At 44.2% G+C, this 19,569-nt stretch overlaps 1 protein-coding gene across 1 annotated transcript; it reads right to left on the bottom strand.

Annotated features, from left to right (window-relative positions):
* Positions 1-10,701: 10,701 nt before the first annotated feature.
* LOC311031130 (RNA binding protein fox-1 homolog 3-like) lies at positions 10,702-18,269 on the bottom strand. The gene is made up of 5 exons (XM_084037251.1): positions 18,048-18,269; positions 16,949-16,988; positions 14,728-14,786; positions 12,694-12,772; positions 10,702-10,822 (listed from the first exon to the last, which is right to left on the bottom strand). Exons 1-5 carry the CDS (start codon positions 18,236-18,238, stop codon positions 10,778-10,780), a joined length of 414 nt encoding a protein of 137 aa, XP_083893377.1. The 5' UTR covers positions 18,239-18,269; the 3' UTR covers positions 10,702-10,777.
* Between the last annotated feature and the right edge of the window lie 1,300 nt (positions 18,270-19,569).

The raw sequence follows: 19,569 nt of genomic DNA, 5'->3' as shown, positions 1-19,569 counted from the left end.
AAAAAGTAATGAAAATGTAATTTTGAAAAGAAAATAATAAAAAAGTCATTTTTTTTTTTTTTTTTTTTTTTTAAAGTCATAGTATAGTTTTTTGAAAAAAAAAAAAAATAATGAGAAGGTAATAGTATAGTATTTTGAGGGGCCCTAACCCTAACCCTGTAGTGGGTAGCACTGTTGCCTCACGGCCAGAGGGTCCTGGGTTCGATTCCTGTGGAAGCGTGGGTTCCCTGTGGGCCCTGGATGGAGTGGAAAACTGGCCACGGTGAACCCTGCCTTCGCCCAATGAATTTGAAAAAAATACATATTTTGAAAAAGTAATTGTATAGTATTTTGAGGGAAACAATGTAATGTCATATTTTTGTCATATAGTATGCCATAAATATCATAAAAAACAAAACAGTTAATTATTCCACAATAAAGTCAGAGCTTAGTCAGCCATGAAAATGTAATTGTGTCAGAAAAGGTTTGAGTATATTATCATCATAATGTCATCAGTACAAGCCTCCAAACGCAGCACTTTTGTACGGCCCCTGAACGCCACATGAGATGTGTTCCTTTCATAAACCGGCTCTCTAAAAAGGTATTGATCCTCTGATCACTCGATCAAAACCAAACTTCACTTAAATGGATTTGGGATCTTAAACATGTGATGGTAGCAACACAAAAACACTGTTTTCTCAATGTTTCTTGTTTCTTTTTGGGGGGGGGGGGGGGGGGGGGGGGTTGATGATTGTTTGCAGAGGCTCAAAGGATTAAACAAAGTCGACAGTGATGGAGCGGCTCTGATCTTTTCAAGTATTTACATTTGTGTAGTTTTTTTGTGCGTCCCCTGAAGAGGTCGTGTCTATATTTTTACCTCCCGCAAAAAAAAAAGTCTGGATTTGTCTCTGGTTGGGTAAATGGCCTCAGCAACAGACAGGCGCTCTCCATCTTGTAAACCCGGGGGGGGGGGGGTCGGTATAAGACAAATGGGTGTGGAGCCCCGCCCCCCCCCCCTCCATCGTGTCGTGGGATTTGGTCTCAACACCAGAAGTCATCGCTCACAACCACAACACGGAGACACGGCTGAAGTAGACAAGTTTATTAATGATAATAATGAGGATGATGAGGATGATGATAATATTAATAATTAGTCATAATTATAATAACGTTAATGTCATAATAAATAGAACTCTTCATCTGAAGCACATAAAGAGAAGCATACAGAAAGAGAAAAAACAAAAACACAAATTCAGAGTACAGAGCCAGAGGAAAGGGAGGGAGGGGGAGGGGCTTCTAGAGACACTTTTTTTTTTACCTTTCAATATATCCATTTAATTTTTTAACATTTTAAAACTTTATTTAACTGGAACATTTACAAAAAGGAGAAAGAGATAGATTTAAAAAAATCCTTATAAATAAATTTTGTCATTATTAGAACAAAATACAAGATTTTCAGGGAGTCAGAGGATGTAGATTTTCTCCCCCCCTCCCTCCCCAGAAAGGAGAGCTGGGGGAGGAGGGGGTAAGGAGGGGGTGAGGTTTATTATGTACAGAACACCAGGAATACAAAAGGGGGGCCAGTCGACTCACATACTAGAAAGCTAGGTATGGTGGGAGGAGGGGGTCGCGGGAGGGGGGGGGGGGGGGTCTGTTGGGGTCAGGGGGGAGTGGGGGGGCACTCTCGATGGGGTGAGGGAGGGGAGGGGGGGAGACATCCTGCTAGTGTCACAGCTCAAGCAGTTGTGCTCAGGAAGATCAGGACCAGGTCATTAAACTGAAGGCATCTGAAGGAAGGAAGTGAGGGAGGGAGGGTCGCTTGGAAACCCCGCCCCCTTCCCCCCAAGCTGAGGTGCAGGTTTGAGCTTTTTAGACGGACTAACATTTTTTTGTTTTGTTAGTGTAAGGCAGGACGCAGAAATAAACTCAGCCAGCAGAGACAAACAACCACAGTTTAAGTAAATAATTAAAAACACACACGGCTACGGATGCTACGACTAAATATTCCATTTTTATATTCCTCGGGTAAATATTGTTCATATGGACAACGGAAAACTCGAAAGGCAATAAAATATTCCCGTTTTTAACAGATCATTGTATTTAACTACAGTTACCATGAGAAGCACCAGCAAAGCCTCATGGGAGTTGTGGTTGTGAAACCGCTGTAGTTTTTTTTTCGTAGGATTTGTTGACAAATAAAAATATAGATTAGTGCCGGCCACGCCCCCTAAGATTTCATCGGTAGATAAGCGTCTTCACGTGTGACATCATATCCGTTTTCGTTGTGGTGAAGTGCATAGATCATTCATTGGACAAAATCAGATCATGTGACCAAACCTTGAAGTTAAAAATCGAAGAAGGTGGTTCTTTATCTCTGCCGTTAAGCTTTAATTTGCCTCCCAGGAAGTTACCCGTCAAAATAAAACGCCAACCTGTCATGCGAAACAAACCTACAATGTTATATAAAATAAACATATTTAAAAAATCGTCTGCGTGATCGCTGCGTGGGGAGATAACGATAAATGACCGATTTTTTTTTTACCCCGATTACTTCACAACAGTTAGTCGCCATGATGTAGATACTCTGTAATCGATGAGGAAGCTGATGGAACGGAGGTCAGCGTTGGGTTAGGAGCCCTGAATCAGAACAAGAAGGTTTTTTTTTTTTTTTTTTTCTCAAACCTGAAATAAGATGATAAGTTAATTCAAGAAAGTGTGAGCTTCGTTACTGTACAGGATATTTAACAGTACACACTTTAGTTGTTTTGTACAGGAAGTACAAGGAGCTTGAACCTAGCGTCACCCTTTTTTTCTCAGAAACAATCAACACAATAAAACCCACTACGAAGTACTAAGTAGTGTAACCCTGAACTCTCAGACAAAGTTGTGCTTCACCCGAAAAACCTGCTCGCCTCTGATGTCATAAAAAAAAATAAAAGTTACTTTTTTCAGGGGCCAGCAGGTTATTTTCCAATATGCAATAAAAGCGCCCACCAGGGTCAGCACGAGACCAGCAGTTCATAAAAACCGAGGCAGGAAGCTGGGAGGGGGAGGGGGAGGGGGGTGTATTAGCAGAAGAGCGAGCTCTGATGAGCCAATGAAATCTGGGTCACGTCAATACTGCATCCGGGGCTTCCGCTGCCATCGTCTCCTGATCAAAGAGACCGGCGTGCCTTCAAATTATACTTTGGTTCGAGTAAGAAAAAAAAATCAATATTCATAAACTTTTTTTTAATATATATATATATATATTTATATATCTGACACCCACAACACTTTTTTTGCACTAATTAGCTTCCCGGCTCCGATGAAGGGCTGAGATTTTCTGTCGGGAAAATAGGATTGTTTTTTTGTTTTCTTAATTTGACGGTGGGAAAAAGATGTGTGTAAATCTGTGTGGGTGGGTGGGGGGGGGGTATTCGGAGGGGGAGGGGGGATCAGTTCACACTATCACCATCACACTTTCAATCATATAACACATGATCACATGTTACAGTAAATATCAGGGACATATTTAGTTGGGGTGGGGGGGGGGGTCTGATATCTATGTTCAGGGGGGAGGGGGGGCAGGGGCTTTTATTCCAGCCCCACCCATCCCCCCCCCCCCCTCTACTCCCTGACATCACCACAGCCCATATAATAGATATGTATATATATTTATATACAGGAGAAAGAATACATACTTATTGGACACCCTAGACATTAATGTACATTCAAAGAACTGAACCGACATTCTCGTTTAAAAACACGTTTACAGTGACTCTTCTCATATAAAGAAAGAAGTTTAAGGTTTTTCGCTGCTTCCGTCCCCCAAAAATCAATTCTTTTTTCTCCCCTCTTTAAAAAGTTTTCAGTGCTGCAAAACAAATGAAATGAAATAAATAAATAAAAACACACAAATAAATATTCTCAGAATACATTGACAAAGAAAATTTGACAAATATTTGAGCCCTCGTTACCGTCGGACGGGCCACTACTGTAGTTCTATAATGTTCTTTATCTAGCGACATACGTCTATACGCCTCAGGCTTGTGTTTTGGTTATGCACCTGCTGATGTAGTTCGATGGGATTATTCGATTATAATTCAATTTTTGTTACATGGTACGTTGATGGGGTTATTCTCGTCGAGGTGGAAAAACGTGCATCCTTGGGTCGGCGTACGCACCTTTAAATCGATCGTCCGATAGTTCGTCCAGTGGGGTTTTTACGGAGCGACACAAAAAAAAAATCGTGGGGCTTTTTCGGCGTCTGGCAGGGTTTGAGTAAAAGTCGGCGACTTTCTGCGCCAATTTCTCCTCTTAACTAGTCCTCAAGTCAGTTCGCTCTGCTCAGGAGGCTTTCACACCGTCTCAACGTCCCTCCCCCCCAATGCTGTAAACGCTGCCCATTGGAGGAAAGCGGGGGCGGTTCGGGGATGCCCAATGGTGCTGCCAGGAGAAAAAAGTGACATCACGACAGTATCCACCACTATGGAGGACGCTGCTAACAGTAGGCGCTTTGCCGGCCGGTGACACCCGCGGAAAAACTGGAGGAGGAAGGAGCAACGTCACCGGCGGGAAAAAAAGATTTAGGGAAGGAGGGAAGGAAGGAAGGAGGTCAGGGAGGTTTCTGGACAGAAGAAGGCGGAGCAGAGAGACCGGGAGGCGGACCTTTTTCTGACTCCACCCCCCCACCCCTGCAGGAAGTACAGTGTAGAAAGTGCGTCCGCCTGGATGCCGAGCTCTTCCTGTTTCCTGTTTCCTTGCCGACAGAGAGGAGGGGGAGAGGGGAGGGGGGAGGGGGTAGCTCCTCCCCCTCCTCCTTCCTGCATACCAAGAATCAGCATCAAGGGCCAAACTGTTCATCTCCCTTACCAAAAAACATAAAAACAGTTTTTTTTGTACATATATACCGCTTTATATACACACTTTTTTTGTTTTGTTTACCATTGTAAATCACAAAAGTATAGAAAAATAAAATGTTTTATAATAACGGGACGCTTTTTTCCATTCTCTCTCTCACTCTCTCTCTTGTCTTTTCTACCCCGGCAAAAAAAGGTGGTCCCTGGTGGAAACCGGCTCACTCCCGTCCTGTCAAGTTTGTGGCTGGTTTTTTTTTTTACGCCGCCGCGGCGCCACTTTACGCCTCCCGTCTTCCCTCGCCAGCCTCAGTAGAGGGACTCCTCCTCCTCGTCTCCTTCTTCTTCTTGTGTTGTTTTCTTTAAAGCTAGTTCTCCTCCCTTCGTTGTTTTCATCTGTGATGTCCATCAATACTGAGTACAGCTCTTCCCTTTTGTATTTTACTGGAAACAAGGAAGGGAGACGGGTAAATATGCAGAATAAAAGACAAAAAGTCTCATTCAAAATATGGAGGATGTTGTCACAGAGTATATCGGCTAAGAAACAGTTCTTTAAAGACAAATAAGTACAAATAAACAACAACACACCCGAGGAGGAAAAGTTCACAATGTAAAAGTGAAAGTCAACTTTTAAAAACCACCAAAAAAGTTGGGAGAAGCAGAAACACGACATTTGCTTCTCATTCCGATCTTGTGAATGTGGCATAAAAAGAAGAGGCCTTACGAAAGATCTGGAGACTAAAGATCTGGCAGTTTGGAAAAAGGGGGGCAAGGCGAGTCCTCTAATTCGTAGCGATCCTCCCCCCCGATCTAGAGAGACAAACAAGTGCCGTGCTCGATCAGTGTCCGCCTTCCCCCGCCTCCCCCCCTTGTATCTCAGGGAGGAATCGGCCTCCCCTCCATATAGATACCTCTGGTTTACCGAGCACTCGCTGGGGACCGGCGTACCGAAATATATCCACATGCAGCCTGGCAGCTCGGCGGGGAGGGATGCACAATGGTGCCGCATATAGTTCCTGGCTGACATGCAGCCTGGAACCCGGAGGAGCCGTGGAGACAAATATATTAATCACACCGCGGACGTAAAGGAGTCGGGGGGGAAGGGGGGACACGTATTACAGTCAAAGTCTATCTTTAGCAATTAAATCTGGCAGCCAATTAAAAGGCTCGGTATTTACGTAAACACGAATTTGTCTACTTCGAGCCAACGCTTTTAAGGATTTAAAGTAGCAAGAAAAACGGTGACGAGCGGAATTTAGTTGCAACTTTACTTTACTTTTGTTTCCACTTCCTGTTCGACTTCGTGTTCACGTTCGTCTGAATTCTGTTTGTTATTCAGCGTCATAACAAAATGTTTCTTTGAGTGAATTCGATGTTCACGATCATAGTCTGTATATAAGAAGTGGGCGTCGTCATGGCGACGCCACTTGGTTGGTTTGTGGACTACGGTTTTGAAGCCTCAAGTTTTAGCCATCTTGGTATTTTTCTTGCAACCAGTAGAAAGAAGTGACCATATTTGGACTGTGGAGGAGCGACGGGTGGATCTGATAAACCCCGAGCAGCAACCTTACTGGATCTGGATCATGTGGATTTCTGGTGTTCTAACAATGTTAGCTTCGTAATTCAAGGTTCAACTTTACAGCTAAGGTGTAAAAGTAATTTCAGTAGCTAACGAGTAGTGACACTTCGTAGATGACGTAGCTAGCCAGATTTGTTGCTTGTAGCGTCAAATATGGCATCAGACGACAAGAAGCTACAATAGTGACTTTATCCACGAGGAATGTTGTGACTTCTTAAAATCGACATATGGCGACATGCAGAGTTGCAATGATCTTATCGATGCCAACCACTATTTTTGTGGTTGTGTTTACGTTTCTAAAGGTGCACACATTAAAAAAAAAAAAAAAAAAACGACATCCACGTGTGACGGCAGACATCATAACGTTATCATAACTGCTTTTATTCTGACACTCAAAAAACAATCAGAGATTAATTATATATGTCACATATCGACAACAAAAATATAAATAATTCATGAATGAAGAAAAAAAATCATAATAGTATACGGTAACCTAGTAAATAAAATCCAAAAGGAAAACTTTACTTTGCACCTTTCAGACAATATATTCTCATTATAGAAATTACATACAATTCAAGAAACAAGTTCAGCTGAATTGAAAATACAGAGATGTGACCACTTCATATAGAATACATAGAAAACAGAGAATTGCGATATAGTGTGTGTGTGTGTGTGTGTGTGTGTGTATATATATATATATATATATATACACACACATTTAAATGTATTTACAAAGTATGGTAACTTTTTTGCTTGTTCACTTTTTATACAAATCTTTTTTATGCGGACTAATAAATGCACCTGCCAGCTTATCAGGGTTTATTAAATACTTTTATTAAATATAAATGATGGTTATTTTTCTTTCGATATGTAAACTCGTCACCACTATTGATTATAAGTACGAACAAATGGATCAAATCGAGGTCTGGTTGCATATTAAGCTGGTTACGGAATACAACGAAAGCAAACAAAACCGAAAAATATCAAAGTTTTGTTTTTATAAATTCACATTGAAATGAGTAAACGGCTCAGACCGTTATTATTTACACGTTTTAACGACTTTTGACCAGTTAGACGATGCTAGTACTTTTTTTTTTTACTGTAAACAGTAGACGAACCCGTGAAGGCTGAGGAGCAAGTCCACATGATGGAAATTCAAACTCTTCCCTCTAATAAAACAAAAAATGTTTTTATTTTGTTAACGTCGCTATTGACGTATGTTTTATTGGAAACACAATCAAACTCCAGATGTTTTTGCTACATTTGGGAATAATGTTGGGATTGGAGGGTTGCTGATATACAAATGTTTTAACCTACGGTTTTATTTACTAAGAAAATTACAAAAACTTTAAAGGATTCAAGAACAAGTCGAGTAGAAATGATGAATTGTTAAATTCATTATTACAAATTAAAAGTTGGAGTCGATTTACAAGGAAAAACTTCAAAGACCTAAAACTTGTTTATTTTTTGCACGTTAATTTGTATTTAAAATTAACACTTAATGACACCTAATGATTTTCATTTGGAGTCAGGTCGATATTCATATGCAGATTTTGTCTTTTTAAACATTAAAGATGTCACAGATTGTTACGAGGCTTTAAGGGATGAAAAGACAATACAAAGATTTAATTTCAACTTTGCAATTTCAAGAATAAAGTCGAAAAGATGAGAATAAAGTAGGAAGCAAGCAATTTAATTTATTCTCAAAAGTTTGTTCTCAACATTTAATTTTTAATCTAAATAAAAATGAAAAACATCTTACGATGTATGATTCATTCTTTGTGACAAAATGTATTATTTATACTGGAAAAGTTGATGTTTTATGTTGCTTTCAGCTCCTCCACATCCTGGATAAACATAGTGAAAATACCGTTTTAATATTTTATAAATTTAATATATATTACTATAAATAATATTATTAGAGGGCGACCGTGAAACTTTCATGTAAAACTCTAATAAATTATGTTAGCATTCACTTCTCCAAAACACGCACATAAACGCACGCATTCTGATGCATATATATATATATATATATATATATTCCAATTTACTTAGACTATAAAAAAACTCCCAAACGTACGTACTTAGCATAGAAAAGGAACAGCGATATTTGTTTACCCACGTGTAATTATGGGTTAACTTTCTTTTTTTCAGTTTGTTTGATATACAACATAGCTCTATATTGTTATATTAACATCTCGACTAAACATAACTAGCTTTATGATTTTCATGTTTTTTTTAATATAAATATGTTACAAGTTTTGAAAAAAGCTGAAAACAAATAAAGTGCAATGAACAGTTCTTTTTTTTCTTCTTCCAAGATCACAATTACATATCAATGAAAATAATATTAGCTTTGAGTTTCGTTTCCGTAGCAACGCTGAAACATTTCACGGCTACGCAGAGATTATTTTTCTAAATCCTGATTTTACATAATATCTCATTGTACGTGTGTGTGTTAAATGAGTTTATAGAGTATATGTCTACATATATATAATATAATACAGTAGTTTAATAAGGAACAACAGTACAGTCTTATTTATCGTCCCCCTCTTGAGGTGCTAAAAACACAGAAACATAAAACCATCGAGGACGAGCCTGCTGGTCCAGCTGGATGTGAAACCATTGGAGCGTCACCTTGTTGTCGTGTGAGATTCAGTTATTGTTTATCCTGAGGTGAAAAACATGTTTGTGCAATGATGAAGAGACCGGTGACTTGTAGCACAACCCCCCCACCTCGATGCTGTTTCTTTGGTTTATCTGCAACCGCGTCTCCTGCAAATTAAGTCCATATGCAACTATTTACGTTTTTTGGGGAGAAAGTTACTGCTTTGTTTTGATTAATCCAGTTAATCAGGAGGTGAAAAACCCCAAAAACAAAGACATTCAATAAAAAATAATGTAAAAAAAACCATCTCAAATAGCAGGATCGGGTATTAAATTCCACATTTATGTCCGATTTCACGCGCACGTTCTACCTTAATGGCTGTTTTTAAGTTTTGCACGTTCGCTATGCTGACGACTTCTACGTGTTTGTCTGTAACATTTCGAGAGCTCCTCCAGAAGAACCAGAAGAACTCTGGTTAATTTCAGCTCAATTCAACATCGGGACTAGCTACCGGCCGATACTTAAAGGTATCGTATTGGGACTAGCTACCGGCCGATACTTAAAGGTATCGTATTGGGACTAGCTACCGGCCGATACTTAAAGGTATCGTATTGGGACTAGCTATCGGCTGATATTATTAAAAGGTATTGTATTGGGACTAGCTACCGGCCGATACTTAAAGGTATCGTATTGGGACTAGCTATCGGCTGATATTATTAAAAGGTATTGTATCGAGACTAGCTATCGGCTGATACTAAAAGGTATCGTATCGGGACTGATAAAAGTCAGATAACTGTAAAATAAAACAGAGAAACACTGGAACCACTAACTTCTGGACATTTCGCTAATTGATTAATTGCACTAATCTGATACGACGGTCTTGTAATTAACTTAATTGGACTGCTTTATATTGTTTTTTCATTCTGCTCCGATTATTTTTGGACTTCTGTGATTTCTGGAGGAGCCTCATGAAGTCAGAACGCTTCCCACACAGCGTCAAACTAAAGACGGGATCAGAGAATGTGGAGTCGTCACATTTCCCCCAAAATCAAAACCAGCTGATATAAAACATCCTGGTTTCTTATTTGCAGGAGACGGGGCTGGAGTTAAAAAAAACCCCAGAAATCTCAACTTTGGTGACCCTTTTTGTTTTACTCTGCATGCCATTTAAAAAAAACCACACATAGTACACGGCTTGTAATGCGCCACCTGTAGGTGCACAACAGTATGACACTCCAACGTTTTAAAAAAAGTAAAAAAATAAAATGCAATCAGAGCAGCACCGTCTTTGAGCTAAGAATCACCGAGGGCATCGTCAGGTTCAGACTCGTTTAGGTCTGCTGTGTCCGATCAGGATCCAGATCCGGTTCAGGGTCCGGATCAGGATCAGGGTATGTACTTCCTGTTTTGCCCCGGTGTGTTCTTAGTCAGCTGACGGTGGCTGCGTGTAACACACCTCTGAGCATGCAGCATGCGAGCTGCAGGAGGCTCACATTGGTCAACGGGGACACAGCACCCGGTTACAGCAGTCCAATAATAATAATAATAATAATAATAATGCACATGTTGCATACAACTTTCCAAAAACAAAAAAAAGGCACAAAAATGAAAACAAGAGCAGACCAATGATGACATCAAATAGGTTGTAGAAATAGCACGGGGGAACCTGGAAGCTTTTTAGTTAGATCTATCTCTCCGCCGACGGCCTTTTGCTTGTTTTTTTGTTTGTTTGTTTATTTGTTTGTTTGTTGGTAATGTCTTTTTTCCTTTCTTTTAGTAGGGAGTGAAGCGACTGTACCCTCCTCTGTAAAGGCTAGCCTGCAACATCAAAGATGAAAAAAAGTACCAATCAGTATTCAGGTGACAGCTTTAGTCTGTTTTTCTCTTCCTCCACCAAATTTCCTTCCTTTTTCCATGCAAGTTATTTTTTATAGATATATATTTATTGTATTAGAATAATGATAGTTTGATTTATTTAAGCCAATAATTGGAGTGTGTGTTAGGAACGGGGTCATCGGGAGTTAAGCTGGATCGGTGGAATCGGAGCTTAACTGGGGCAAAACATTTTTTTTAATAAAGTAGCAAAAAAAACTAAACACTGGGCTTTCATTTTAAATAATTAAATAATTATCTATTTTTTTTTGTTGTACTTTTCTAGGCCATACGAGAGCCAACCAAAGCGGGGAATAAGTTTAATCACGGCTCCTTTTTTTCAAGTGGCGGCTCCTTCCTGGAGGCCGAACCACCGCAGGATATTAGCCCTCAGATTTAACACTCCAGATATCTAGGGCACACACTCACACACACACACACACACACACACACACACACATAAAGCATGCGAGTGGGCCTCTGCATGCACACCTGCACACACACACACACACACTCCCTCCCTCTCATCTTTCAGTGGCTCCGCTGCAATTAAGAATTCAGACAAACTCCAAAGGCTACTGAATGTCTTCAAAGGCTAATTTTGCCTAATTTCGGGAGCTCGCTCGCACGAAAACTTTTCATCCCTTTAAGACGCTTCTGTGAGTAAAAAGAGAATATCCAACCTCGACCTCGGAGGAACTAATTATTATTGTATGGCTTTAAAATGCAAACATGACTCCTCTCTCTCCGCTGGAGGACCGCTAATGAAATATGATTCCAGAATTAATCTCTTTCAGAGCTCTCCGACGGCTGGACTCCGTCTCCCAGAAGCCCCGCCATTTGTTCAACACACACTGCCGACGCCCCCCCCCCCCCACCCTCTCGAGTCCTGAGCTCCCAACACACACAACATTAAAGCTCTGATATTTGTTTTTTAAGGTGGCCAAAGTCTCTTTTTTTCGAGAAACGTAAGGAAATTTGGAGGAAAAAGAAGAAAAAATAAAATAAAACATTCAAGCACATTTTTTTTAATTAAGTAAATGAAGAGAAAAAAAACAAATGTCTTCATTAATGAAAGCTTTTAGCTAGCAGCTGCACCAGGGGGGTTGGGGGACTCTACGCAATTTTTACTTTTATTCTTTTAATGTTATTTAAAAAATCGCATGCTGGTAAATTTGAAGTTTTCTCAGCTCTCTCTCTCTCTGTGTTTTTGATCGTCCCAGGGCACACTGCTGCATGCGGGTGATGGTTGGTCCTGAATCTGGAGGTCTTGGTTTTGGTCTGCGAGCCCCGGTCATATCCCCGAAAACAAAACCAAAGAGAGACTCTCTTTTTCCAAAAAAAACAAAAAAAACCTCCTATTAATCGTCACTTTTTTCATCTTTGATGTTACAGTATAGCTGCGACGCTAGCTAAAAACAGACATTAAAAATCAAACTTCACCCCAGTCGAGTTCGGGTTTCGGTTCTGATGCAGAAAAACAAAGTGATCCGACGTGACGAATGAGACGGAGACGCGTTCTCATTCTCAGGAAGGAAACTCGTTCACATCGCATGAGGTGGCGTGACACTTAAAAAGTCTGAGCCAATTATTCCCACATGCTTCTTTTTTTACTGCTTTCAGTACTGCTCAGCTCCACTAGGGTGCGCCAAACAGCATGACAAAAACTCAATCAATAGATGAATAACAACAGAGAAATAAAAACCAGCGGCCGCTGTGGCGGTCTCTGGTCTTTACTTTAGTGTGTGTGTGTGTGTGTGTGTGTGTGTGTGTGCAGACAGAAGGCGGTGGCGATGGCGGCGGCCTCATAGACTTACCATAGTCCCCACACTGTATGTGGCTGCAGGGCCAATCGTGTGGTGGTAGGGGTCCGCTGTTGCATAGACTCTGCCATAGCTGGGGGGTGAGGGGGGGTAGGGGGGAGAGCCAGAGAGAGAACACCATCATTGATCGATCATTGAGGAGCGGAGCAGGAACGTTGCATTGCTTGTTTAATGGGCAACTCTCTTCTTCAAGTCTCTAACACAATTACAACAGGGCGAGTTCAAAGGTTAAGTTCAACTCGTCTTCTCGTTGTCATCTTGATCAGCTGGACAGACGAGGTAACGAGCGGGGCGAACGAGGGAGGAAGAAAGGTGCTGGAGGGCTCTCTCTCCGTCTCACCTCTGTTTCTTGTTTACCCAGAATGCACGCTGGGTCCCCCCCCTCCACCCCTCCTCCTTGTCTTTTCATTGTTGCTGGTTTGGAACTAATCCTTCCAATTTCCTTCTGAGACAGGACAAGATGTGTCTGCCTCATTCATTTATTTATTTATTTATTCGACTTCACATATTCCTCTATTTACTTCCTTTTTTTCTTTTTTCTTTTCTTCCAACGCTCGCTTTGCAAATGAGGGTCTGCACGGAGCAGATAAGGAGCAACCAGCCAAGGACCGAGGGCAACCGACTCAACCAGGAACACAAGAATAAAAGACAGAGAGAGGAAGGGCTTCCTAACAAGACGTTCGATTCCCGTTTGTTGTTTCACGAGTTACATGGAGACTTCTAGAAGATCTAAATGTGGTTCTGTTGGAGTCCGGCTGCCCACGACCCCCTGGTGACCTCGTTGTGTTTGTTTTTGTTGAGGATTGTCTGACTGACCGATAAGTCTGATAACGTATTGCTGAAACGATATCCGACAAAAAAAAACCTCGTATTGATCCGAGCGCTTATTCCACAAAAAAACAAACAAACACGGGAAGCAAAAACAAACAACTTGGGAGCGAATTACATTAAAAAATCTGCAGGAAAAAAAAGTGTAAAGAAGAGAAACGGGACGAGAGAGAGAGAGAGAGAGAGAGAAGAAACCATCCAATTTCTAGCGAGCACGGATGCTCATAATTCGGGCGGCGGCCCGATAAATCTTACATTATCGATATGATCTTCAGGCTCTCGGCCGGGTGTACGTTATCACAAGTGACACGCACAATCCCTCCCAGATTAGACCCCCCCCCCCCCCCCCCCCCCCAAACCCGGCCCACATCCACCAGCTGACAACTGGCTTTTCAAAGGGGGGGGGGCTGAAAATGAATCCTTCAAACCGGAGCACACCTGAGCCGGATTGACATCACTCAGGAGTGACAGAGTCTCTCTCTCTCCGGCAGACCTGAGGCCATTCATAAATACCGCCGTGATATACCCACTCTCTCTCCTCGCCATCACACTCGGAGAGGCGACACATACATCACCGCTTTTTCTCATCCGCTCCAACGAGGTTAGTCTTTCTTTTGTTGCGTGTTTTTTCGCTCCGAGCTAAAAAAGGTTCGCCAACCAGATAAGAAAAAAAACACCAAAATAACCTACATGGCATATCGCTCATTCATCACACACTACTTCTATATGGTTACTGCAACTTTCAGTCACGTTGCCGGGGAAACGGATCTTCACATGAGAAAAAAATCATCACTGTTTGGGTTAAAATAACGATGGAATTGAAACAAAAATAAAAAAAGTTGGTTCAAATTAGACATTAACATCGGGTTTAGTGTTTTTGGACCCGTCCTCCACCCAGACCGCCTCCCCTACGTAGACTTGTCGGAACTAGTTCGAACATGCGATCAGGAAATCCATCCGTCGAATGTTTTATTTATTAAATTCTGTTTCGTCTGCCGACCAGCTGAAGATACCAAGTACTGAAGTACCAAAAAAGATCAATTAAATATTCATCTAATGAGGTGTTTTTGGGGTGGACTTTACCTTTAATGGTTACCACGGCGATCCGTGTATGGATTTCTGCTGATAATTAATAAACAGCTTTGGCCCCGATGGAGCATTCAAACATGACGACACATGAAGAAGATGAGGGATTCTCACCTGTCGCTGTAAGCGGCGGTGGTGGCCGGCTGGGCGAATCTGTACGCTGCGTAGCCGCCCTGCAAAACAACAACAACAACAACACAACAGTGTTAATCAGTGATTAAACTCCAGCTGCTGCTGAAAACAGGGAAAGGTTACAACTCAGAGACAAACAACGCAGTCGACGCAGCTTTAAATGGCCTTAATAGTTAAATGTCACTGCACAGTTGTTGTGCTCATCTCGTCCCCCAAACAACTGCAGGGTTCCCTTTCAGACACCAGGGGGTGCTGTTTGATGGTGCAAGTTCAGAGGCTCCAAATCCCCCCAAAATCAGCCCGTTTTTTTTTTAGATCTACACTATTGAAGAGACCCTCCTTTACACAAAATGAAGTAAGAAGGCAAGAAGTCGGCATCAGACCGTCGGTGAAGGGGGGGGGAGTCAGGACCGCCGTATTCATTTGCCAGAGTGGGGAAGGAATTAAAGACCTCATTGTGGAGTGCTGCTATTACTCTCCTTGAGAAATGAAGCCGTTCTCCAACTGTTTTTTCTATTAGCGCCGGTGGAGAGAGTGTGTGTGTGTGTGTGTGTGTGTGTGCGTGCCCATCTGTGTCCGGATAGGTGGCTTTTAATAATGCATGTTTTCATTCATTTTTAAAACTCGAGGGGGAGTGAAGAAGAAGTAAGAAGAGGCAGCCGTGGGAGGGTCGAGGCTGCACATGAAATCAGGTCAGAGGGGCCACATCTAGTGGATCCCCCCCCTCCACCCCCAAGGTGTTTTTTCTCCAGGAAGTCACTGCACTCGAGGCGGATGACTTCCTGTGGGGAGGGGCCGATGCCTTGGGACCACGCTGATTACAGCAACATCCCCCCCTCCCGAACAAACACCCGGACCAATAAATCAACTTTGTCAAAATCCGGCACCCGACGGCCGCGGCACATTTGTTATGTTGTCGCGTGTGTTCATGTGCATTCATGTATGTAGGCGCTCCGATGCGGCGGCGGCGGCGGTGCATGCATATGTACGTAGAGCAGGTTTATACTTCTCTGCTAATAGAAGCAGGGTATCTATTTTCCCCAAAAGGCTCCCTCGGGGATGTGACAGAGAGCCGGCATCCACTGAAGGATCCCGGAGGACTAAGGGACCGGCTTCCTCCCTTCACGCAACACCCGGCCTCCGGTCTGAAGCAGTGCAGCGGCAGGTACCAAAACTAATGGCAGTAAAGCACCAGTGGGTGGGGGGGGGGGTTGAGTGATGGAGCGACCCGGCCCCCGGCTGCCCCTCGGATCGGAGGGGGGATTGTCGCAGGGTTGCAGGACTTAGCTGGAAGGTGGCTGATCGAGTGCGAGAGACAAACAATGTGGCTCAGACGAACGCCGGGTCTGGTCTACGGCCGGTTTGTCGCTACAATAAAAACACGGTGACATACGGCCCTGGTCTAGTGGGTCGTACATCACTGGCAGTTCCAGCTCTGAGACGCCGGCGTGAAAGTGAGAAGCAACTGTCATCGCGCTATCTCGGCAGACGGCAGAATCAAAAGGGACAAATTACCCCCCTCCCCCATCGTTTGGACTTATGTCAAAGTGAGGGCAGCGTGGTAATTTCAGCATTATCTCCACACTCGCTTTTTTTTTCCTGTCGAGGGCGACGTGCAGCGGAGGCCGACCTCCTGATATGACCCCGCCTGCACGGACAGCTCCGGAGGGATCGGATAATCCCTTTATCTGCCGCCCCGCTACCTCTTATCTACCCACATGGTGATGGCTGGTAGGAGGAACCGGCTCCACTCGGGCCTCTGCAGACCCCCCCACCACCCCCAACCCCCCCTCCAGGGGCAGGCAGGGATATCCCAGCCAAAACCCTCCTCTGAGGTGGCGGCTAGAAGACAAACGAAGACAAATCTAAAGTAAGAGATGACCTCACTTGACACGGGACACTGAGCCCGGCCCGTCGCCTCTTTGCCAAAAAGTCTGAGATCATAGGAAGGGAGAGAGAGAGGGAGAGAGAGAGAGGGAGGAGCTGAGGGGGTTTTAAATTTTGTTGTTGGGTTTCTTGGCACAGCAGACACGAGGCCTAATCGACGCCGGCTTGGCAAGCGAGGCTGGGAGAACGCCGGGGGCCGAGGAGATCACGTTCTCGTCTCCGGGGCTTTTTTTTTTTTAATGTCTGCTTGACTTGTGTTTCATCTGAGCTGGCGAGAGAGAGGAAGAGGAAGAAGAAGAAGCCAAACTGTACTCACATAGATCTCTGCGCCGTAGAAGCCATCTTGGTACACCACCCTGTGAAATAAGAGAACACAACGTTATGTGGTTTGGTGTACTTTCTTCCTGTTGTTTCAGGGGCCTTTAGGGGGGGACACATCAAACCATTTCACATCCACCTCGTCCAATTTTCTGCTCTGGTAAAAAGTGTTTGTCGGGTGGCTGCCGGTTGGACAACATGCATCACATGACTCCGCTATATAAATCAACCAGCCGCCGTCGGTAGCGAAGTGAGGAAAAAAGGGATGTGGTATTTCCCAGTCCGACTCTCTCTCTGCAGTAAGACGGATCCCGATCTAATCACAGATAGACAGCTATACACCGGGGGGAGGGGCTTCTCCTCCTCGGCCCTCGGACTCCATCAAGACCTCTCCCACGGTCATGCGGACCACCGCTGATAAGAGACGGAGGCTGCAACAAAGCCAGGGAGATCAGCGTAGACCTCCGGTCACAGTCCGGTGAGACTATCTCGGCTCTCTGCAGACCTCCCTGTGGATTTGTTACTTCCTCCTCTGTCAATAGGCCACGTATAAATATACGGTATGTACCCGGATCCCCGACAAGGATCTCTGCTCCCCGAAGTCAACACACGGCAACGCCGGCGTTATTCTTCCTTTAACAAACTCAAGTAAACATTGATTCACTGGACAATGTGTGTTTAATCTTATAAAAACAAGATCTATGTGGACACTCATCGCCCCACTGGTCTCACGTGTGCATGCAAACACTTAGCCGGCCCTTTAAGAGCAGAACCGGCCAATCGTAGCGTAGCATCAGCTAGCTCTGACTTTAGTGGATTTGTAGCTTAGTTCTGGTTTAACGTCGTGTTAATAGCGATACTTTTTAACCTTTCCAGGTAAAAAACATCAGTATGTTAGCGCATCATTTACTAGCGTTAGCACGTCTATGCTAAGCTAGCTAATGAGGTATACTGAAGGTCTTTTTAGCGAATAAAGTGCTTCTCTGATTTCCAGGAACTGTTTTTCCTTGGTTTCATTCTGTCGCGATCACCAGCTGATGTGATGCTTCGCTTCTAGCCTTTAGCTTCTATTGTTATCTTTTCGGTCGGATACTCACGCTCCGTAAGCCGGGATTGGCGGCGGCGGCGGAGCCGTGCGGAACGTGTTGTAGACGGCCCGCCCCCGTCCTCGCAAGTGAGCGCCCCTGTATGCCACCGTGGCCCCTGTGGCCGGGTAGGGAAACCCTGTTACTGTGGAGAAGGAAACACACACACACGGGGAAAGAGAAAATGACTTTCGGGGAAACATCCTCCACTTGGCATTGCTTACCTTATGACAGAATACATTAGAGGGAGAGACGTGTGGCACTGCTTTCCCTATGACAGAATGCATTATGGGGAAGACACGGAAACAATAGATTTAATCTTTTCTAGGTGCGCCTCATCGAGCACCCCCCCCCCCCCCCCACACTTCTTCCCAGCTCGCTGCTTTGTGCCGTACTCAGCAAGGATCCACATTTGCTGTATGCATCCGTTCCTGACGCCTGGCGAGGGGCAGCCTTGAAGCGCGGGCAGGTAATGGATGCAATACCACAAGTTTCGCACCGCGGCTTCTCTGCATAGTTTACACCTGACGTGGGGGGGGGGGGGGGGGGTAGAGGGTGTTTCTAGGTGTTGGCTGCAGTCAAACTGCAGGTGAGCGCTGTTGAACAACCCGAGTAGATGTTCAGAACCTCGGAGCAGATGGGCCGGACACCCGAGGTACCCGGGACCTCAGCGTGACCCCCCGTCTTTTAGCCAATCACACGGCTACATCCATCCTCTGACTGGCTACCTGGCTTCGGTGCAGGTGCGCGAAGGGAGGGGGGGGTGATGTGATCCTTAGCGCTCGACTTAACCTTCCATCAGTCCGCCGGCCGTCTGATGACGAGCTGAGGAGCCACATCCAAACACACAGAGCTCAAGACGTGATTAAGTTCCTCTGCCACAGCAATCGACCCCCCCCCCCCCCCCAGAATGCCGAGTCCATCACCACACAGTCACCTTCCATTATCCGTCATCGCCGCCGACAACCGCCTCATCACACCTCCCCTCACCTTATTATTCTTTATTCATTTCCATGACATGTTTTGGCCAAATTCATCACAGACTACCGCCGTTTGTCCAATCGGAGATCACTCTTTGTCGTGGGGGGGGGGTGTTGTTGTGTTTTAGATGAACCCCGCTGTCGCCACAGAGACGGGCAGGCGGGTCCCCCCCCCCTCGCAAATGCCAGATAAACTAGCCTGCGATGAAGACACATTCGTAGCTGGGATATAAATCGATGGTAGAGGGTTTTTTTCGTGCCTGGGGAGTGACGTTAACCCCGCAGGTGGACTCTAATGACCCCCCCTCCCTTCGAGCCTCAATAACGCTGACAGGGGAGACGGATTAGTGGTGCTTTTAAAAAAACAGAGAAACCGGGTTTAATGTCTTCCACCATTAACATCATGCTCCATTAGTGGATCAACGCACTCATATTCAAAACTCTGCGTCTCATTGGCCAGGTAACGCCCACACGTGTACCCCCCCCCCAACTACGGTGTTTGCTGCCAACATACCGATAGACTGCCTAGACTTGCAGGGTCCCCCCCCCCCCCC

Source organism: Eutrigla gurnardus, assembly GCF_963514095.1.
Source record: "Eutrigla gurnardus genome assembly, chromosome: 20".
In the NCBI taxonomy this organism is placed as follows: Eukaryota; Metazoa; Chordata; class Actinopteri; order Perciformes; family Triglidae; genus Eutrigla; species Eutrigla gurnardus.
This window is presented reverse-complemented; position numbering and strand designations above follow the sequence as displayed.